The 21,653-nt window shown below is 41.6% G+C and overlaps 3 protein-coding genes across 4 annotated transcripts; 1 reads left to right on the top strand and 2 right to left on the bottom strand.

The window, feature by feature from the left end:
- Positions 1-479: 479 nt before the first annotated feature.
- Positions 480-6,039, bottom strand: LOC111656005 (amino acid transporter heavy chain SLC3A2). Of its 2 annotated transcripts, XM_023407594.2 has the most exons (11): positions 5,997-6,012; positions 4,770-4,857; positions 4,245-4,623; positions 2,844-3,008; positions 2,680-2,756; positions 2,519-2,596; positions 2,391-2,446; positions 2,100-2,295; positions 1,311-1,418; positions 1,143-1,205; positions 480-1,013 (listed from the first exon to the last, which is right to left on the bottom strand). In XM_023407594.2, exons 2-11 carry the CDS (start codon positions 4,812-4,814, stop codon positions 615-617), a joined length of 1,566 nt encoding a protein of 521 aa, XP_023263362.1. In that variant the 5' UTR covers positions 4,815-4,857; positions 5,997-6,012; the 3' UTR covers positions 480-614. The 2 variants fall into 2 exon arrangements, with proteins under 2 accessions (XP_023263362.1, XP_023263363.1); XM_023407595.2 differs by lacking the exon at positions 4,770-4,857 and having other exon boundaries at positions 5,997-6,039.
- A 1,645-nt stretch (positions 6,040-7,684) lies between these two features.
- On the bottom strand, positions 7,685-14,256 carry ppm1na (protein phosphatase, Mg2+/Mn2+ dependent, 1Na (putative)). Its single transcript, XM_023407597.2, has 6 exons — positions 13,435-14,256; positions 11,877-12,448; positions 9,257-9,374; positions 9,036-9,150; positions 8,857-8,920; positions 7,685-7,945 (listed from the first exon to the last, which is right to left on the bottom strand). Exons 1-6 carry the CDS (start codon positions 13,838-13,840, stop codon positions 7,913-7,915), a joined length of 1,308 nt encoding a protein of 435 aa, XP_023263365.1. The 5' UTR covers positions 13,841-14,256; the 3' UTR covers positions 7,685-7,912.
- Positions 14,257-17,231: 2,975 nt separating this feature from the next.
- LOC147819056 (uncharacterized) lies at positions 17,232-21,120 on the top strand. Its single transcript, XM_087174321.1, has 5 exons — positions 17,232-17,429; positions 18,423-18,476; positions 19,014-19,607; positions 20,683-20,916; positions 21,107-21,120. Exons 1-5 carry the CDS (start codon positions 17,399-17,401, stop codon positions 21,118-21,120), a joined length of 927 nt encoding a protein of 308 aa, XP_087030447.1. The 5' UTR covers positions 17,232-17,398.
- Positions 21,121-21,653: the final 533 nt, after the last annotated feature.

Genomic DNA, 21,653 nt, shown 5'->3' with positions numbered 1-21,653 from the left:
AGTGGGGTTTCACTTTGTTTATAAAACAGCTTTTCCATGGACAGGAATACTTAACCTCTGGAGTTCAGACTTTGCGTCTGACTTCTGTGCACTTTTAATTAAGTAGGATTTTTCATGCAGGACTTTTATTTGTACGTATTTTTACCCTGCTGTACTGGTACTTTTACATAAGTAAAGTATCTAGTATAGTATAATATCTTAATACTACTTCCACCACTGCCTACAAGTCTTTGTGACTGTCATTTTGTCAATGCAACAAAAAATACTATAAAAATGTGCAAATATTTAGTTATAAATCACAAATAACACAAATGCAAAAACAATTTCAACTGGTTTCCTCATCATATGTCTACCTGATATATAAAGTTATGTTAATGCTATGTTACCAGAAATAAACCATGCTCAGTGTTTTCCCCTAAACAGACTCCAGAAGGTTAAAGGGAATATATCCTGACAACAAATGATGCCACACACACAACACAAATTCATCGTTTTATTTTTAGTGACATCTGAGCGTATACAGATCAGAACTTTAAAAAAAAAAACACGTGTCAGATACTTGTCATTCTGAAACCCCAGCACCTAAATCTCCACACAACGACAACAGAGAAGCTCTACGAGTAGCTTCCTGCCTCAAACAGTTTGATGACGATGGCTTCGTGGGGCCGCAGTTCCAGCGTGTACAGAGATGTCGAACCGAGGCGATCCATTCCTGTGCTGGCCACAAACACTCCAGCCTCGGGCAGGCTCGGGGCCCAGGCAGGATCCAGAGCGTGAAGTTCAGGCCCGACATTGAGCAGAATGAGGAAGTGGACACAACCCCAGGAGCGCAGGAAGGCCAGGATCGTGAGAGGTGCAGGAGAAGCAAGAGTGGAGTTGGAGGAGGAAGAGGAGTTGGCTGAGGTGTTGAAGGGGAGGAAGGTGAAGCTGCCGTACAGAAGAGCTTCTTCTCTGGCTCTGGAGTGACTGAGGGAGGTAAAGAGAGCTACAGTTGAACGCTTCACCTTCTTGTCCTGAGAGAGAGAGGGATTATAGAGACAGAAAAGTGTCAGTTAAATATCACCTACCCAACTAATACTTGGTTTCTTTATCAACAGCTTTATATGATAAAGAGACAGCAGACAACCAGCTTTATCACTCACTGTATTTGCGTCTGATGGTTCATTCTTCTCTCCATGAGACGAGCCAACATTCAGAGACACATTCTATATGGCAGAAAGCTTTTATTTGGCAACTTATAAAATGGTTAAATTATGAACTCAAAGTCTCAAGCAGGGTTTTTTTTATTTATTTATTTATTTTTTTTAAACCTGTGTTTGGTCAAAGTCCTCATCATACTGGACTGCAGGTGATCCTGGCAGAGTCATCATCAACACCAGGAGTAATTTCTTCAAGTCAGGAGATGCTTTTCCTCCAACCTGCAGAAACACATTGCAGTTGTATAATGACATCCTACCTAAACCAAAGGGCAATTCAATTATACTCAAGATTACTTATGCCATTCAGTAAAGTTGATATGACATCACTAATGCTTCAATGCAGTTACAGACCTGGTGTTCAAGTTTCTGTAATGTGAGACGTACAACTGTAAACTGTTGCATTTCTTTGTCATATAGTTTGTCGGTGAACTGAATATCTGTAGACTGTTAATGGGACAAAACAATCAATTTTTCCAAGAAAATAATCATGATTGATTGATGAAAGTAACAGTTATTTGCAGCCCGACATTCATTATATTTAACTTCTGCATGCTTTACGTCGAGTAAATCCGTGCTAAATCTCCCATCTGTGTTGCTGTTGAGCTGTATCGAATTATACAAAGAGGTGTGTCTGTTGTTTAGCCTTCCATCACTGATTTGAATGGGGGTGAACAAAATAAAAGTAACACCTACCAACATAAACGCAATGCAGTTCAACACCCCCACAAACTACACCCTCCAAGATGATCACACGCCTCTTTAACACAGATTCAACTGGGACAACAACACTGAAACCTTCATGAAGGTAGGATGTAATGCAGGACTGTATTAGACTCAAGTAGTTTTGACGAGGTGTTCCTACTAAACTGCCATCTGAGTGTATATATGCACATGTCTTACTGTCCAACTGGGCCATATCTCATCTTCTCTTGTCTGCAAGTGTGTCTCTATAGCATCTGCAACTTCCTGGGCAGACAGGAGGTGATGTGAAGATGGCAGAATTGACCTCATGACCACATCCACCAGTGTCTTGTTAATCTGGCTGGAGTTGTTCAGAGGACGTGGGACTTCTTGCGTTTGTTTCACCACCACAATCCTGAAGAGAGACGAGGGTGTGCAGTTTCCAATTACTCCGTAGCTTCATTTTATGTTAGAAAAACAAACATCTATCCACATCTGCACATGCAGTACCTTTCCTCCTCCTGACTGCTAAATTCCCTGAAGACGTCTCTCCACTCCAGCAGAGTCTGAAATATAAATACTTTATTGGAACCACTGCTTATAAAGAAAATTTAAAATTTTTAATGAGTATCATTTACCTTTTCTGAATATGCTGCATCTGTATCGCAGATTGCAAAACCCGCCACACCCTGCTCCAACCAGAACCGCAAGGTATGCTGTGGAAACGGTAGTAATGTTTTAAGGAATCCAGCAGCACCGAGAACTTAAAGACGTTTAGTAGCATGACCAGAGGTTTCACCTGCAGTTTGGCTGATGATGGCTCGTTTCCTGCTACGTCTAGATCCACTTCACAGAAGTCCAACACCACTTTGAGACCTGCAGCACCAGTGAAAAGGTTCATTAATCATCAAACCATGCAGGAAAGAGTCTTCTATCTAGCTATGCGTGCTGTCTTTCACTCACCTGCTTTGTTGCTCTCTGTGAGCAGATGTTGGATCTGAGGCAACGTCCCCAAGCTTTCACCAGTCGCAGTAAGGTTTGATGGAGACACGTCTTTAACAAACAGACCCTCCAGGATCAGAGCCCCTATACCCAGGGACCTGAGGTAGGGAAGCTGCTCACACAGCACTTGAGAGATTAAGACATGAAACTAATTTAGTCATATTTAATCTGTCACTGTTCAATTTCCTTCTCTCCCCTTTTTTTTGTATGTTTTTGTCTCAATACACTTTGTACTTACCATTTGTGTTTGGTGAAAATGGTATTTAGTACTTTGTGTATGTAGCAGATGGTCATAATACATGTAGTTTAGTTTTTAGGTTACTCATCTATATTACAAATCTGTTCATTTACCTCTTCTAGTTGCTCAATTTCTCTGCGTGGGAACAAAGCATTGCCTTATCTTTTTTTTTTCTCTCAACGCAAACACAAGAAAACCTCTTAATCTCTTTTCTGAGTGTTTTGCAATCATGTGGTGGCCCACAGCTTTAAGCTTGTGATGTCTGGATGCCGTCTGTGTGGTAAGAGACAGTGATCTGCCCTGAGATAAAGACCAGGTGCTAGTATGATGAAATTTGGCCTGCAAAAAGGCAATCTTGCAGTAATCAAGAACCCCCATCTGGGTTTGAAAATTGATAGAATTTACATTTCAATGAGACCAAATGTCATACAGTGTGAACATAATGCTCTCATTAACAATCAAGAACCTGTGTGTCAACTAGTTTGTGTTTAACTGAAATGTGTCGAATTTCGTTTGGGAATGTCCCAAGACTAAATCCACAGTATCGAATGACAGTGGGTTCTACTTTATTACATTATGTTGAAGTCATGTCTTTATTATGCATTTTCCTAAAATTAATGTGTTGGATCAAAATAAACCTGTAGCACATTTCAAAGAGAGTGGGGAGAACAGGGAGTATTCTGGGGCCCAGCAGCTCTTATTTTTGGTCGATCTGGCCCCTGATAAAACATTGAGGCTCATTAATGTCGTCATCATACATATTCTCTTATGGCATGCCATGTTTATTGTGTGTCCTTAGCAGCACTATGAAGTTTGCCTTTCAATCTGCAAACATGGTAAAAGTAAACTTTGAACAAATGTGTGTCTCAGCCTAAGAAGACTTTACAAAGATACTGTAGTTATAATGTCCTTGCCATGCCCCTAACTGACCACCAGGAGACAGTCAAACTGTGATTAAATGTGTTCTTCAACAAGAAATTTAGCTTCACATGGACTGCAACTGGAACAACTGAAATAATAACTAAAAAATAATATCTAAAATGTTGGGGTTTTTTTTTTGTTTTGTTTTGTTTTTTTGTGTGTTTTTTTTTTTTTTTAAATGAAACCATTATTTATTTCCTCACCATTTATGCCCCCTGACCCCTCCGCCTCCATGAACAGGTCGGGCTGCAGCTGGTAGAACAGCGACTTCTGCCACCACTTGAGCGGGGTTACGACCGGCCGGGGGCTTATCGCAATGATGGCGATGGAGGTGGCGAGCATGCCCACCCAAGCCAGCCAGAACAGCAACACCATGTAACAACGCACTCTCCTCCAGCCCGGACCCCCCGCCACGACTTCCAGCTGCTCCTTGGTCAATGGCTGCCACTGCTGAACCGGTTCCGGTTCAGGCTCCGGGATGAGCAGCGGCGCCGTCTCTGAGCCGCCCACACTGCCTGACAGCCCGGGGCCTGGCACGCTGCCGTACCCGGTGTCTCCTACGTCCAGAGGCATCCTGTCCGTCTGCGGGTAAGTGATACGTTGTCAGATAATAGGGGTTTAATTTCAGTTTGTATAAACATGCACGCACCCAAGTTGTAGGAGGCGGGAGTGGGCCAACTGCTTGTGGGCTGAAGTTTTGTTAGGACTTGTTTGGTGTGTGTCCATACCGTGCTGCCCGTCTCCTCAGCGGCCTCCTTAACACTTTGTGCCATGTAAACCACAAGACGACTACAGATGCTGCAACAGTTAGCGTTTCTAGAGAAAAGTGCAAACACACTCAGCAAGCAGCTCTGCCATGGCCAGCACCCTAAATTCCCCTGTTTCTTCCTCCTTTCCACAGGTGTGCTACAGGTCAGGTGTCACTTGCGTCTGATTGGCCAATCCTGTTCACGCCCTCACCTCAAAAATTGGCCTTTTTTCAGTAGGACCATTAGGTTAAGGGACTGTAACTTTCTAAATAAGTTTTTCTTTCAGGCAGACTTACAAATACAAAGAAAAATCCAAGAGGAACTATGAAGGTTCATAAAGTCCAGCTTTTGACTTCAATAACAAGAAGACCAAGAGAATCTCTTGCATTTTTTGAAGTAAAGTTTCTGTTAGATTCCATAAATAAAAATTAATCCATTCAATTATTTGCTTTCATACATGGGAAGTTTGAAAGACTAATATTCACCAAAACACAGAGCAATGATATAAATACACCTGTCACCAAGTTAGCACACAAATTCAAAAACGCTCTAGATGAAATTGGTTGAAGACAATCAAATGAGACCCTTCATTTATTTGTTCATGACAAAAATCAGGCTATAATATTACTTAAACTGGTAGATGAATGCAGCAGGACTTAATAGATCGTCATTAATTAGCAAAAAAGTTGTGTCTCCAATTTTCAAGATTCTTTTGCTATTGAATAATTGTGAAGATTACATGTGTTTTATTCTGCATGCTAAGATATTTGTTGAGTGTGTTCTTTTGTTTTATGAACTGTACCTTTTGGTCACATCTGCTTTGTAGATTTTGCCTTTTTTTTAAGTCTACCACCGCTGTCATTTTCAGTACATTTGGCTCATAATACTCTATGGCATTACATAACAACGCCAAAAATGCAATCTCCAGTCTTACTGCAATTTTTTACAAGGTTTTCCCCTGACAGCAGTTGTTGGTTATGGGCCCTCTGGCGGTCACTTAGCACTAAACAGCTAATAGGTTGGTGATGCCAAGGGTTAGCTCTATACAACATGTCTCTGGACTGAGGGAGGAAACCAGAGGGAACACAGGCAAACTCAAGACAAGTCTCCAGCTAGTTCAAACCAGGATCATCCTGCAGTGAGACAGAACTAATTCAACTCTGTCATCATGCTTTTTACCTAAACACAATCTAAGTCATTACTCACATTTTCAGTCTGAGGTTTCTTGCCTTCCTCTCTGGCCCTTTTTTTTTTTCTTCTTTTCCACTCTTTACTTCCTCTTTAACTTTGTCCACCAGTTTCTCCGCAGAGCAGTGCCGTCCTCAGTTGAGTATTTGAGTGATCCGACTTGTGAGGAGTGAGGAGGTGAGAAGGACACTGTCCAATGAAAGCTCTGCTCAGCCAATTAATACAGAGGTGCCGAGCCTCACCACACCCTCGCAACACATTCTGAAGAACCCATGACTCCCAATGAGAGCCCCCTAAAGTCCCTCATGTGGTAGTTTTGACTTTGACTTGAATGATCTTGTTTTGTTTTTGATACTGGAGAAGTAAGGAATATGTTTTTTTAGAGAATTTATATCTATGTCCTGCTGTGGTCTCAGTCTCTGTTTCTGGATGGTGTACACCCTTTGACTGGTTGGTCTGAATGGGAGCAGACTTATGTAAATATATATATATGTAAATGTAAAGCCAGCCTTTAAATTTCAAGGCACGGTCATACAATGATAGATATTGAGACTTTGATCTGTTGTCACATTTCAAGCAAAGTCAACAGCCCAGCTTATTTTTCTTTTCTGTGTGTGGAAAAACAAGAAATCAGCTGAATAGAGCTGCAATCACTGACTGAAAATAAATGTGCAAGTAATTTGATGAATAATTTTAGTAAGTTTTCAAGAAATGCCAAACATTTCCAGCTCCCTTAAACTTGAGAATGTGCTATTTTCTTCTTTTGTATGGTCTGATTACCAAACACAATTGTAAAGTGGACTATTGGTTTGACAGAACATGTGAAAATGTCACATTGTGTAGACAAAATGAATCAGCCCTAAACCACTGTAAATCTCAACAACTCATATGTTCAAAATAAGTGGCTCTAAATATCATTAACATAAAGTTGTTAAATGAAAGATTTATGAGAAACACTTGTCACAGCATAAATGAATAAACAGTTTTTTTTATAGTATCTATCTATAATTTCAGATTGATAATAACGGGATCAACTATCAGTGAGCTTTATCAGGCTGTACAGATGCGTTGACTATAAAATCGCCTGCAGGAGAAAAACCTTTGAATCGCATGGTGATGTAACACATCACACATCTGCTCTAAAGAGCCGCAGGTTGCGTGTTTAATGAGGTCTGCCTGCTAATTCCTGGGAGTATCTCATCCTTTTCCCCCAGCACGGCCCCCTCTCTATCTCTTTCTCCAACCCTCTCTGCATTCTTTATCCTTTTGTGTCTCTCCCTCTGGCTTTCCTCTCTTATGGCACACGTTTATGTTCTTGCTATAACATGTCATTGCTATCCACATCACCTTTGCTCCTTGACAGTATTGTGCAAACTAATTATTTACAGAGGGACCCTGCGTTCCAACATGAGACTCTGATACACATGCAGCCCATGTGTGGAGCACATAAAGTAAGTCCAAGTTGTTTTTGTGTTGTTTTTTGTTTTTTTTTATTTGAAGAATGCAATGTTATTTTGGTTTTTGCAGGATTTATTGCTTGAGAATGAGGAGTGTCAGCTCATTTGTTTTCCATATGTACAGTTTGTATACAGCATTACACAGAATTGTAAATGAGCTGCCATATACAGAAGCCTCTAGCGTGTAGTAAATATCTATCAGTGTCTCTCCAGGCGCTGTATGGTTAAATATTATGAAGAACTCTTGGTCAGTAACAAATGATTTTAGAAAATATATTTCCAATATTAAAAAAAAAAACACAGCAAGTATTTCATTTATTATAATTTCATTTTAATTGACCAGACAAAAAATGTTCAAAGAGAACATAGTACATAAAGAATCAGTCATTAGTGCTCGTCTAAAATGTAAATGCGGTTTAAGCTTGTGGCCATGGAGACGGTGAAGCTGGTGGTGAGTCTGTTTCCATGGCAACAGCTTTAGTTTGAGTCCTCCTCCGATCCTTCAATGTCCTGAAATGTCACAAGACAAGGCGTGATATTACTATCATCGAAGTTTCTGCATTTTGTTCATATAACTTAATTTTACAGGTAGATCAAGCTTACAGGAAGTAAACTCTACTTTCCTAAGATTATCAATTTAACAAAGATGCCTGACATTTCCTCAGATGTTTGTATTTGCTGTTTTGTTTTGCTTTGCTTTGCTTTGATGGATTTTGAGCAAACCAAGCAATTTGAGGACATCATCATCATATTGGTCTACATTTTTCACATTTTATAGGCAAAACATAATCAATTTACTGACATAGACAACAACAACCTTACAGGCTCAATTTTTCCTAAAAAATTACCTGAGCAATTAATCAATGATTGGAAGTGTTGCCTCCACCAGGGAGGTTATGTTTTTACCTGTGTCTGTTTATTTATCAGCAGGATTAGACAAAAAATACTAAAGCGATTTGCACTGAACTTGGTGGAGAGATGGGACATGGACCAGGGAAGAATCCATTGAATTTTGGGGGAGATCTGTAACATGTACCATGAATTTAATTTTTTTTCTGTGAAGTCTGGCGTATGTTGTTTGACATTGGTCATGGCAGAGATCTGAGCTCTCTAGTTTCAATTTTATTTTCTGTCAATCAACTATTGACTCTTTTTTGCTATAACAATGATTGATTAATTGATTAGTCAAGAAATTAACCAGAAGATAAATCACTATTAAAACTAATAGTAAGTGGCAACCATACTTTTGTGTGACTTTAAATGTCAGGGGTCATGACTTATGGTCAATATCAAGATATATTCATCACTCAAAAACTGTTTGTGTAAATGAGGCATATTAGTTTTATTAATTTATGAATTTATTGTAACTGTCGGCATCTAACAACATGTTTATCGAATGAAATGTGTCTCATGTGTCTTACCATAGGTTCCTGACTTCTAGGAGCCATAACATGTTTCTGATATGCAGAGATGATGCAGTCTCGCCTGCAAAGAGAGAAACAGTGGTAGCACATTAAAAAAGATTTCTATTTTGATTCCACAAAACTGATTCCACCGTAAACATATCGGTGTATTTTGGGGGTTAATTGTTCAGACTCACTTGCTGGTGATGCCTCCTCCTGGTGGAAGTCCTGGCATCTCTTCTGCAGCCAGGAATTTGATCACATAAAGAAGGTCAGGGTCCTCATCTCGGGTCCTCATCATCTGGATAATTTCTGTTAGGGGAGGCAGTCAAAAAAATGTGGTAATAAATTAGGGAGATGACATTTACCCAAAGATCAGTGTGTTGTCGTGTGGGATTTAAGTCTTAAATCAACTCACCTTCCACTTTCACATCAATCTGTTGCTCCAGCTCCGCCTCCTGCTGCAGTGCCTCTTGTGACACCCGGGGGGCGCCGGGGAAGCAGACAATGATGATGCTGATGTTGTCCAAGCTGCCCTGGAGAGGGAGACAGAGCACAGCATTATCAGACAAGTTTGATGGAAAGAGCTGAGGCTGCAGTTTTAATTCCACAGTGGTGGAATGTAACTAAGTACATTTACTCAAGTAAAATTTCAGGTTCTTCTTCTTCACGTGAGTATTTCTATTTTATGCTACTTTATACCTTTACCTCACTACACCTCAGAGGGAAATATTGTACTTTTTAATTCACTACACATATTTAACAGCTATTGTTTCTGATTAATTAGCTGAAAGAAACCTATAACGAGCATGTTTAATTATGTATATAATTGCATGGGATTATGTATATTTAACTAAGTAAAACTATAGAGGGTTTATATTATCCCCATTCAACCAGATATTACATTAAAATGCGGCTTATATGTTAAATCAGTAATTATAATCCTGTAATATAATAATGTAATGATATAACTCTGGCACAGGCCCTTCTGCCTGCATAATGACTACTTGTACTTTTGCTAAGTACTTGAGCACTTTCACACTGTGGCACTGGTACTTTTACTTAACTACAGCATCTTAATACTTGTTCCACTGCTTGAAATCACTTGAAATAGACCTGCTGAGAGGGAAAAAAGCAGGGGGCCGAGGTCTGTGCCAGGCTGGGTGCAGATATATTTTGGTTGATTTTATGGGAGGATTATCACATGCTGATACATTTGCTAAACAGAGTTTGGACAACATATCAATCTCCTATGATGTCACAGTTAAGTAATTATAGAAGTCCTGGTTTACTGGACAAAATACATTACTTTAGTCTGCGGCTCTGAGGAAGTGCACCTGAAGTAAAGAGCTAGTAGATGAATAAATATTAGCATATTGCAGATATATATATCGATATCAGTAAGTACCAAAAAATTTCAGTTATAAAACAAAACTCTTGGCTGATAGACTGGTCATGGATTTTTTTTTTAAATTCCCAAATGTCAGTGTCAGTATTGGCCTTAAAAATCCAGCTGTTTTATGAAGTCATCATATTGTCATAACCATCAGCCTGTCGGTTATAACGTCAGAGATGCAAGCAGAGAGGCTCCTTGTGCACTGGAACACACAGTCTTTCAGCAGTTACTTTAAGCCTTTTTTGGAGAAATAAATAGCAGCCCATCCCGACCAGGATAAAACCTCTGAGCTGGTGTGTGTGTTAAGTTCCCATCAACACACTCACGTTCAGTCTTAATCCGAGCCATGTGTAGCTTTTCTTCCCTCCTATCCAATGTCCCGGGATGCCATAATACAGCTATTTATAGGGCGGGAGAAGGTCTCGTCAGTGTTGAGACGGGCAGTTACCAGCAAGTGTTAAGAAGACCTGCAGGAGAAATCTACTTGCATAACAACATCAGTGTAATTCTTGTACACAGAGACCCTGCTCACTAGTCCCCCTTCTTAATGTAAAGCCTCCCATTCATGAATCCACCTGCTGTAACACTCTGTGTCCTACTGCAGCGTCCAATGAGCTGAGTTTGGAGAAATTAGTGGGAGCAGTGCTGAGCTAAGACGCCAGGATGATGTCACTGTGCTGGGGAATTAAGTAGCTCAGTATTTAAATGGACTGGATTTGAATCTGTGCTTGTAGTGAATAATAAGAATCAGAATTTAACAATAGTCTGGAATTTCATTACTGACACTTTGTGGACATATAAGTTATAGTGTATCCACAGAATAATCGCAGGGCCTTTTTCTATCTTCATCAATTCAGGATATTCCTCTGTGTTGGGACGTCCTGTGTTTGTTTGTGTTTAGGTTCCTTCATAGAGAATGAATTGACCGAGAGTATAATCCACATGGAACTTTTAGATATTAATGGAAGGAAATCTCTGTTCACCCTGTCCACCACCTGTGTCATGATTAGTGGTGGGTGTCATTCCTGAATACCTACTTTGATTAATTATTAATTTGCTGATTATTGTGGTAATTGATTGTTTGGTCTATAATGTGTCAGAAAACAGTGACAAATGCCCATCGAAGACTCGTATAGAGCCCAAGTTGATGTCTTCATGTTACTTGTTTTGCCTGACCAACAGTTCAAAACCCAAAGATCTGCAATTTATTATTATAAAACGTACGGAAAAAGATAAGCAAATCTTCACATTTGACTTTCTTTTCTTTGAGATAGTTCCTGATTTTTTTGACTGTTTTATTTAGAAAAAACTATTCTGTGGCAATTGTAGAAAAGGGCAGAGGTATTGATTATGTGATATCCATGCATGGTTCCAGCTGTCCTAATGCTGAGGGAACACCTGTAAATCATTTTTTTCCTCATAAATTTGGACTCCAGTATGTTCGTCATTTCAGTGCTTCCTGTTTCCTGGTGCAACATTTGAATACTGTGTGATTGTTTCTGTAACTGTCAAAACATTAACCACGCGAGGGTTAAAATGTGTTTGTCATTATCAGAATGTTTTATCATATCCTTTATTTTCTTTTCTTATTAATTCATATTTCTGCACCTTGTTGATGCACCCTTGTGGCCTGACATCTCACCTTATAGAGGCAGAGGTCAATGACTTGGGTGCAAATCTCTCTCAGGTCGTCGCACACCTGCAGACGGCTGCGCACAAAGGCACACAATTCCTCATTGCCGATGGCGTCCCACACACCGTCACATGCTAGAATTAGGAACTCGTCTTCGGGTGTCCTCTCCAGCTCGTACACCTCAGGCTCTGGTGACACCAGCTGCTCAGTCTGCGGCCTCCAGTCCACCTCCTTGAAGTCAAAGTCCCCCAGTGCTCTGGAAACGGCCAGCGAGCCGTTGACCCTCTGCAGGGTCACCGAGCCTCCAGCGTTCTGGATGCGCTCCTTCTCTCTGGGGTTGAACGGCTTGTGGTCCTCCGTGTAGAAGACCACCTCGCCGTTATGGCAGAGCAGAGTGCGGGAGTCCCCGCAGTTGATAAAGTAAATGTAACGCGGTGAAATCATGACAGCTGCTGCAGTGGAGCCACTTCGGTCCCAGTTGTCCTGGCGAGCCAGTTTGTGCATGTGGCGATCAATGTCCAGGAAGCCCTCACGGATCCCGTCCTTCACCTGCTCAGGGTCCTCACTCGCTTTAACCCCACCTGTGAAACACGAGTGGGAAACATTTGGTTTTAAGTTACATATTGTATAGTTTCTGGCACTGCACCGCCATGTTGTTTGTTAAGAGGCCAACACATGGATCCTCGTACCACATAAACTGGGGAGATTGTGTTTTGTTTGATTTGTGAAATCAACATTTAATGGCATATTGCAAAGTCCGAGTACTAAAACCAGCACTGTGCCTGTGTTGTTGGAGTAACACTGCAGCTCAGTGCAGTAACATGGTCGACACAGTGTTTGTGAAAAAATTACATTAAACTAAGAAAGCCCAAAAAGTGTCTGCTTCAAGGGTTTCTGGCTCCTGATGCACAGCTGCAACAAAAGTTTACTGAAGGTTTTCATGTAATTATGATTATTAATTTTCTTTTTCTTTTTAATTTGCATGTTCATTTTCTCTCAGATGGCAAGCCAATCAGTTTACACTCTACATGTCAAGTATAAAACTTAATATCTGAATGAACGTCAGCAGCTGTGATTTGTTCTGATCCCCCCTGAACCTGAATCCTGTAAAATACCACAATATTCAGAATTCTTATTATGAAAGTGCCACGCATTATATTGTATGCATTTCTATCAACTTGTATATACACTTGGGCATGTTAGTTATCTCAGGTAATCTCATCTTTAAACCTGTATCGTTTGTTTTTATAACCTGCTCTCAATAAACTGCTTTTATGGACTTTGCGTTCGTAATTCAAGTCTATTTCTTTGCTTAAAACGATGCCACCAAAGGGTCTGTTTGCACATGTGTGTTGAAAATCCCAATGCAGTATGTTTTCAGTTTAAACGTTTGACATTGAATTCATTTGGCAGATGCTTTCGTCCAAACTGACTTACAATGAGTGCATTTAAACTTGGTATGAACAAGAGCTAGATGTCATCCCTTCCGAACAAACAACTAAAAGTGTATTCAGTGCTTAGAGTATATCTTCTTGTACAGCTTCATTAGTCCCTAAGTGTTCTGTACCTGTCGCCAGGATGTGATCCAGCAGGTTTCTGGAGCAGTACTGTGCCACTGTGGTGCCAGCGTGTCCATCAAAAACAGCAAAGTATCCCCACTCTGTCAGCTCTCCTCTCAGCTGGGGCATGCAGGTGTGGGCGTCCTCCATCTGAGCCCTCCAGCCCTGCATGCTCGCCACAGCGTAGTTCAGCCCCGGCTGAGACCCCCCCTCTGACACATGCTTCTCCAAAATGGGATGCTCCAGGTACGGGCTCGGCATCGAGTCGTCCTCATCCAAATTGTCCTCCTCCCCGGGCCCTGCTTCCCTGGACCCCCCTTTGAAGAAGAAGGTGACCATCTTCTCTGTCTCTTTGACCAGCTGGCGGAGGAATGAGGGCACCTCCACATTGCTCGCCCTCCTGGCTGTCCTCATCACCCCGCGGAGCCTGTGCTCAAGCTTCCTGCTCGACCTGGCAGCGGCCCGTCTCCTCCTGGTACCCCTCCTCCGGCCCTGTGTTTTCCTCAGCAGGTCCAGCGCAACAGTTGTGCCGTGTTACTCCAAGCAGGTAAAAAAGAAAAAAGGGACTTTTAGTAAGAGTTGTGCTGTTAAATGAAAAACCGAGTTTATTTCCTGTTAAAAATGATTAGGGCCATTTCTTCATCCCTTTGCTTGCTTGTAGAGTCAGGAATTCCTTCCTCTGTCCTATTTCTTCTTTGACAGTAAGACTATGAGCTGCCTGTCTCTCTCTGTCTCTGTTTCTGTCTCCCTCCTTTCTCTGCTACCTCTCCTGTATCAGCCCTGTGCTTCTATTGGCCTATCTATTTGTGTTGATTTATCCCTCTGCTCCGCCACCACCTACTGCCCTTCTTCCCCTCCCTCTGTCTGTGTAACACTGCTGGATAATCACCTGGCCTTCAAGGCAGCCCATATGACTCGTGTCTGCACACATGCACGGATTATGAGCGTAGCATCTTACACAACACAGAGGGATCCCCAGTCACTGGCACATTTCTATTTAGGGATTTTATGTCAGATATAAGACAGTTTGAATCCAAACCACTTCATTCTGGGCGACTTGTCATTCAGTAATAAATTTGTTTTATTGAATGACTATTGCATCAGGCTCAGTGAAAATATTAGAAAACACAGGGTATAGCTTCTGTAGTGTGTTAAAATATGCATTAAGACTTGAGGTTCAAACTCCACTCTTGACCCTGGAAGCAGCAGTTGACAAAAACAATCAAATGCTACACTCCGTTTAGTGGCTGTTCTGAAGCTTTCGGTCAAATCGCATGGTTTGCCCACTTCGACCTGAGGTGAGATTGTTTTACTAGCTGCAATTTCCAACTTCAAAATGTTTTTTAAGATGTAGTCTCGTGGTCCAGCTTCCAGAGTTGTCATTTACTGTGATTTGCCAGTTTTCTTTTGCTGTGTACTCTCTGTTTAGGGTCAAATAAAACTCCAACTTATCTGAGATTTAGATGTTTCTTTCCAAATATGTCATTATCGTACCTTATTGATGAAGAATACATTGGTTGGAACGGGGCTAGAACAGTTTTTTTGCAGGCTATAGCACCTTGCAGAAACAATTTAAAGTGCTTCTTTTTGCATCGAAATAATAAAAGGACAAGACGTATAAGAAATGCTGGGCAACATTAAAATGCACGTATAAATACAACTGAAAAAGAATAAAATAAATTTGAAGATAAAACAAGTGAAAATGGAAAAAATTCATTCTCCAAGTTAAATAAGCTTCGTTCTAAAGTTGTGTTATATGTTGATACGCCTACGCAAACCTACCCTGTACTATATGTGACTTGCTTATTCCCTGTTGTCCAAGCATGACAGTTGTGACTTTATCTCATTATCTGCTGTGTATTTCTAGCCTCTGGCCTGGTTTACATGCAGGGACTCCTGAGCTATAATGGTCTTAAGGACTATATGTGTTATACTTTGTTCCTATTCAGCCATAAGTAGGACTAAACCTTTTATAAGCTGATGTTGGTCTCTGCTGGAAATGTTTCAGATGAAGTGTGTTTGTTTACCTTTACTTATCCTGTTAAGTCAGGGCACACACACACAGCAAACAAGATGACGCAGGAAGTGCATCGCCACGTCACTGTTGATTTATTGTGATTCGTGCAGCACTTTTCAACGTGGGTGTAGAGTTGTTAAATTAAATGTCATGCATCAACAGTCATCTAGCTGATTGGTAGAGTCTCACGTGGGTAGTGAAGTGTTGTTTCTCTAAATTAAGACCACGTTTCCTATGAATAGCCTTGGTTAAGGTCTGTAAACACTATCGATCACCAGTGTGTGTCATTTGAGTTTTATACCATAAAGCAATCCATCGGTTTCCTAACAAATCAGACCCAGGCACACACACAGTCGTTCCTCTCAACTTGACAGATTTGTTGTTGATGCGATTTCTCAAAGGTTCATGACCTCAGTACATCATGAGAATCCCGTCTCTCACTATAAAATCTCTCCAGCTTCATTTAGGCCATTCCCAGTCATGTGGAAGTGAAGGTAGTTATTACGCTACACTGGAACAAATGTCCACAGCAAATAACACTTACTGCAACTCTGACCACCTTTGAATTAAGGTAGAAACGTTTAACAGCTGTGGTGAAAACAGAGCTACTGTATATGTAGGCATGGATTATTATGAGTCATATTTATTGGGATTTACACAAGCCTTTAAATGTGACCCAAAGGATGCTATATTTGCCTGCCACTCACATCCATCATCAAACAAACTGCGCTTTTGTTCCACTTGCTTTTTTTATTTTCTCTTTTTATTTCTGTACAGTGACTCAGTAATGTCACTTACAAAGCAATAACTCTTTAAAGGTTGCTGACATTAGCTAACATTAGCCATAAGCTACTGGTCATACCAGACCAACTGAGGCTTTAGCAGCTGAACTCCTGAGTGTACTGAACTGAGCAAAGGTCCATATTAATCAATTATGAATGAATTATGAACAACAATAAGAGAGAATTTTTTTGTTCCTACTTTCAAAAATCACATCATCTTGCATTACATTGTCTTATGCTGTTTTTCTTATTAATGTCTTTAAGACTTTTTATAGTATTGAATTACCTTTGTGTATAAAATGTGATGTATAAAGCACAGGAAAGAGGGCATACACATTTTCCTTGAACTCACTATTCTAACATTTTCATTTAGCATCAGCAGCTTTACAGCTACACACTACTGCCCCCTACTTTTCTCTATTCCACAGGTCTCACTTCCCATAATAAAAAAGGCTTTTAGTTGAGTCTGCACATTATTTATACTTCAGCATTGATTATAGACTTTGGTGTGGTTTGTTTTTATGATTGCACTTTGTGAAACGCAAATATTCCTTATATGTCTATTTGTGTTATAATCTAAAACATAGTAAAGCTGGCAAACATGCTGGTAATCTATGTGCCTGTCTGGGGCTTCAGTCTGTCCTGTCCCTCCTCAAATGCATCCCTCTGTGTATATGTTTAGTATATGCTCATGCTCTTATATATTATTAATGACTTATTACTCCCTCTCTTACAGCCTATAAGATCCTGAGAAGAAATCACATGACGAGGGTGAGAGGGACACACAGACAAAGATTAACTATGAATGGGAGATAACAACAGGCTCCGACAGACACAGGGACACACTCATGCTCCTCTTCCTTTGCTGTAGCACACACTACTATGCCGCTGCAGTCATACTGATGCAAGAGGAGATGAAGAGAGGAGGAAGCAGAGGGGAGGATGGTGGAGGGAGGCAGGGCGGGGCTGCTGAGTGACAGAGCGAAAGGCAGGAGAGGGAGGAAGCTGCCCAACAGACGACCAAGAGACAGTGGGAGGAGGAGGAGGGAGCAAGAGAGAGAGAGAGAAAGAGAGAGCGAGAGAGTATGTGTATCCACAGGGCGTGAGTGCCAGTAGCAGAGGAGGGGGGGGGGCCTTCCAGACTGGATGGGCCCAGCGATGCCTTGATGGAGTATGGGCCAGGTTTTAGGATTCTCCCACTGCCGTGAGTCTGCTCTTTTTCTGCTGTTTCCATCCATGTTTGCATGCGGGAGGTCTGCATTGGTTTGCCTCACTATACCATCGACATACATATATATTCCAGCTCATCATCTTTTCTTGCTGTGAGCATCGTATGTGTTAGCTCACCCCTCCCTCCCTCCCCTTCCTGCCTACTCTCCATTCCTCGCTCCTGCTCCTACCTTTAATAAACACATGGCTGGATGGATGGATGCAGTGCAGAAGCAGACCTTGTTTTTGTTGTCTCTCATTGATTTTGCAGATGTGTATGTGGCTGTGTACGAAACGGTTCTTCCCAGCAGGCATTACAAGAACACAAGTTATTTGGACCTAAAAGCTTCTGTTGTGCTCTCATATCTGTGTTTTATTTTATCTGTTTGTCAAAATATTCACCTGATATTCTTCGGTTCTCATTCCTCTATTGCATGTGTTCAAGCAGAGGAGAATATGCTGCATTCATTGCTCTGCCTGGGTTGATTTATTAGCTAATGTCATGCTGGCTATCTAATGTAGTGGAGGCCTTTACTGCTGCCAGTTTAGCTGTGTGAGGAGATGAGTCTGTATCCGCTGACCTACAGTATGCTAACTTAAAGTGTCACGTTCCTATGATCTATAACTGATATAACACACACTTTTCTGTTTAGTGGTATGTAATGTTATTTTGTATTGAGGTATAATATATTTATTGATCAGGTCTACTACCAGTAGCACAGTCTGCTGTTGTAACTTTGAAAAAAAAAATGACTCATAACAAGGTACTGCAGTGCTTGTTGGTGCTTTTATGTTATTCCTCATTTGACTTTAGTACACATACTTTGAATGTTTCGAGAGGCATGCCGTTAAGATGAATGTGAGATGGAAGGAATGAGTTTACAGCATATAAAAGCAGCAACAACACATTTTTATTTCTGACTTTGTTGTTTTAGCTACAGCGTGTTTACGAGTAGCTTCATATAAGATTTTGACTGTTTTCTTCCAGAGGAATATGGCTCTGTGGCGTCCACTCCAGACTCAACACCTCCGTGCACCGATGGTAGGAAGAAGACACTTAATGCTTGTAATATTAGAGATTCCTGTTGATTCTGACACATCTTTCATTTGAAAATGTCATTGAAATTATTTCACCTCAACACCCCTGTCATGTAACTCCTCTAATACCGGCAGTGAAGATCCACAGGTTAGAACAGAAGCGCTGTTACTGTTGAATTTTGGAAGGAGGGACGTTTATACACTTATCAAAGAAGATTTCATCTTTAGATGTTGCACACCTTTTTCTCCCCGACATCAAATGACACACTTTGGTGCTTTCATCTGACATATCTATTTATTAAAAACAAAATCACACTCTTTGCACAACTCTGAACTAATACACACAGTGTTAGCCACAGTCTCTATAATTGAATGAACTGCCAAGTGTTGTAAATTGCTCCTCTGCCCAGTGAGTGTAGAGTTTTCTATATTTTTCTCTACTCTGACCTCTCCCTGTCTCTCCCTGTCTCTCTCTGTCTTGTGTCTGTGCGTCTCTCCGTGCGTTGGGGTGACCACTTTTCCTGTTTTTGTGTCCATTCAGGCGGAAACGAGGAGTCCGAGATGTACGAACTGCAAACAGCCAGGGAGTGGTCTGACGACGACGAGGGTGGGGACGGAGATCCAGATGATGACGAGGGACTGGCTTCATCCCCGTCCATCTGGGGCACGCCACGACAGAACTCCTTCGAGCTGACTTTCTCTTATATCGCCATTGCCGAGCCTGAGGCACTGGGAGCCTCAAGACACCTCCGTGACAGACGCAGGGGCGGCTCCCGGACTCGCAGTCCTCTGGTCCGCACGGACACCTTGGAGACACTGTTGGACTCCCCCGATGTAGACTGGGACCCTCAAGCCTTCCTCAGTCAAGAGGAAGAAGAGGAAGTCTCGGAGAGGAGTGAGCAGGAGAGGGTGGAGGCCACAACAACAAGTGCGGCGGGAACGATGGAAAGAGAGCAGCACAGACAAATTGAGACTATTACAATTCAGCCCTCTCCCCAAAATCTGGACACAGAAACTCAAGGGAGAGATGCTGGAATCCAAAGAGAGGAGATTCAAAGCAGTACGACTGAGACTGTCCAGCCTCCCTCTCCATCCCTGTCTTCCCAGCAGCAGAGCCCCATACAGACACTTCAGGGTGAGAGAAACAGGGAGATGAGGAGGTTGTCTTTTTGATTGTTGTCCCCTAGGTGTCTTAGCTTCTCAACAAGTGACACATAATTTCAAATAGGCTGCCTAGTAAAGTAGATGATTTAAAGCTCTTTCCTTCACTCATCTGTTTTTAACATTCAGAGGTTCATTAGTTCTCCCAATAAATCAACCATCAGTCTGATAGTCATCTGGTTGGGCTCAGTATATTTTCCGCGGATGCTTCCCGACTGATGATTCGCCAAATAATGTGCCCGCGATTGCCCGTCTTCCTGGCACTGGTAATTCCTCCTCCATGTCAGCAGTCATGAGCATCAACCCATGGTACACCAAGAGCTGATTATATAGTCTGACTTACAAAGACCTCTCCTTGAGGAGATCGTCACGTGATGTGGCACAGAGGCAGGAGTGAGCGGTGGCCAGAAGTCATTGGGCCTCTATTTGGAAAAGCCACTCGAGGCATTTTCCTGTGATGGAATGTAGTAAACATTTATGTGTTATATTATCAGATATTTTCCCAGTTCTTGAACTAGCTGGTGTTGGGCAAAACGGACCATAATACTATGACAAATCACAGACAGGATGTGATTATTAGAAATATTTATATGTATAAAAATGAAATTAAAATTCCTTTCTTTCTTCTGCACAGGAACGTCTTCTGATGAGATACAGTATGATCTTAGATGCAACAAACTCACCATCCCCCTATTCTTCAGTCCGTGCTTATTCATTTAAATCTGACCAATGCAAAGTGTATTTTCAGCTGTATCTTGATAATGATGAACAATCCAACCCATTTATTTATAGTCTTTTCAATGAAATGATTTTAGAATGAAGTAGAAACTTTAGATATGTAAGCATGTTCTGTAGGAAAAAGTACAAATAAGTGATAGATAAGGAAAGTCTAGACTTTAATCTGGGACCACAAAAAAAATTGCAGTCCAGACACAATTAAACATCTAATTTGAGATCTTTTGTCGGTTTTAGTTCAAGCTGAGCATGTACAACAAGTCAGTGGTGATATCATCATGATAGTGACATCATCTTCTGTTTCCCGGCAACAGCAGCAGCAGCAGCAGCAGTGGCGGCGGCGGCGTCACCACCGACACCAGAGCCAGAGTCTCCCCTCACCAGGGAGACCATCTCAGTCAAGCTGCTCACATCTGTGCGACCCAGAGGCCCAGCGTCCTCGTCGCCAGCTGCCATTGGTTTAAACTCTCAGGAACAGCTGGTCAGCGATCACTGGTTTTCAGCGCTTAACCTATCAGAGGACCCGACAGTATGCACCCACATAGCAGGTACAACCCCATCATCTCTACATTTCCTCATTCTTCTGACCTCTGATCTTTGATAATATCAGATTTCCACATGGTCCTTCAAGAGCGGGCAGACAAAGATAGACACCCCCCCCCCTCCCCTCTCTCTCCTCCCCCCGGAAGTCCTGGCTGTCCATTGTGTCTCCATAGTAACCCTCTCCCGGGATTTCAGGAATGATTGGCTAATTGTGGGGAGGGCATTGCTGGCTTACTTTTTTCAGCTCACACGCCATCACTGTTGATATCAGAGTGTATTACTGTTTGACACACACACACACACACACACACACACACACACACACACACACACACACACACAAAGAGAGACTGGGAGGTGTATGTGTGTGCATTTGTGTGTAGTTTCTTTAAATGCATGTTTGCTGTACTTTGTTGGCACAGTAGGAGTGAGTGAGACACCGATGAAGGGAGAAAGAGAGAACAAGAGATAACATCTTGTCTTCCAGCTTGATGGCACTTTAAGTGGACTGTCACTCAGAGTTGAGCTCAGACTTATTTTAGTTGATGTGGGGGGCCGGGGGGAGGGGGGGGTTCGGACTGTTGATAAATGTGTGGTCAGGTTGATGACAGAGTTTAGGGTGTCCTCAATAAATAGCACACATGCATCTATTGGAGCATCATGGTTTTTTTTTTGTTTGTTTTATGGTTTTATTATTTGTTTTTTGGACTGTGTATCAAACCTCACCTTTTTTTGGCAACTG

The sequence above is a fragment of the Seriola lalandi genome, unplaced genomic scaffold (genome assembly GCF_002814215.2).
Source record: "Seriola lalandi dorsalis isolate HSWRI2012SDOR001 ecotype SW California unplaced genomic scaffold, Sedor1 jcf7180002054338, whole genome shotgun sequence".
Taxonomy (NCBI): Eukaryota; Metazoa; Chordata; class Actinopteri; order Carangiformes; family Carangidae; genus Seriola; species Seriola lalandi.
The sequence above is the reverse complement of the archived record's forward strand: the minus strand, read 5'-3'. Positions and strand labels throughout refer to the sequence as shown.

Coding starts and splice junctions, on each gene's coding strand:
- LOC147819056 (XM_087174321.1), top strand. CDS start 17,399: ATGGGCCAGGTTTTAGGATTCTCCCACTGCC. Junction 17,430..18,422: donor TTTAGGATTCTCCCACTGCC/GTGAGTCTGCTC, acceptor GTTTTCTTCCAG/AGGAATATGGCTCTGTGGCG. Junction 19,608..20,682: donor CCCCATACAGACACTTCAGG/GTGAGAGAAACA, acceptor TCCCGGCAACAG/CAGCAGCAGCAGCAGCAGTG.
- ppm1na (XM_023407597.2), bottom strand. CDS start 13,840: ATGAGGACAGCCAGGAGGGCGAGCAATGTGGAGGTGCCCTCATTCCTC. Junction 12,449..13,434: donor GGATCACATCCTGGCGACAG/GTACAGAACACT, acceptor CGTGTTTCACAG/GTGGGGTTAAAGCGAGTGAG. Junction 8,921..9,035: donor GGAGGAGGCATCACCAGCAA/GTGAGTCTGAAC, acceptor CTCTCTTTGCAG/GCGAGACTGCATCATCTCTG.
- LOC111656005 (XM_023407594.2), bottom strand. CDS start 4,814: ATGGCACAAAGTGTTAAGGAGGCCGCTGAGGAGACGGGCAGCACG. Junction 3,009..4,244: donor GGGGTCAGGGGGCATAAATG/GTGAGGAAATAA, acceptor TAATCTCTCAAG/TGCTGTGTGAGCAGCTTCCC. Junction 1,419..2,099: donor AGATATGGCCCAGTTGGACA/GTAAGACATGTG, acceptor GTGTTTCTGCAG/GTTGGAGGAAAAGCATCTCC.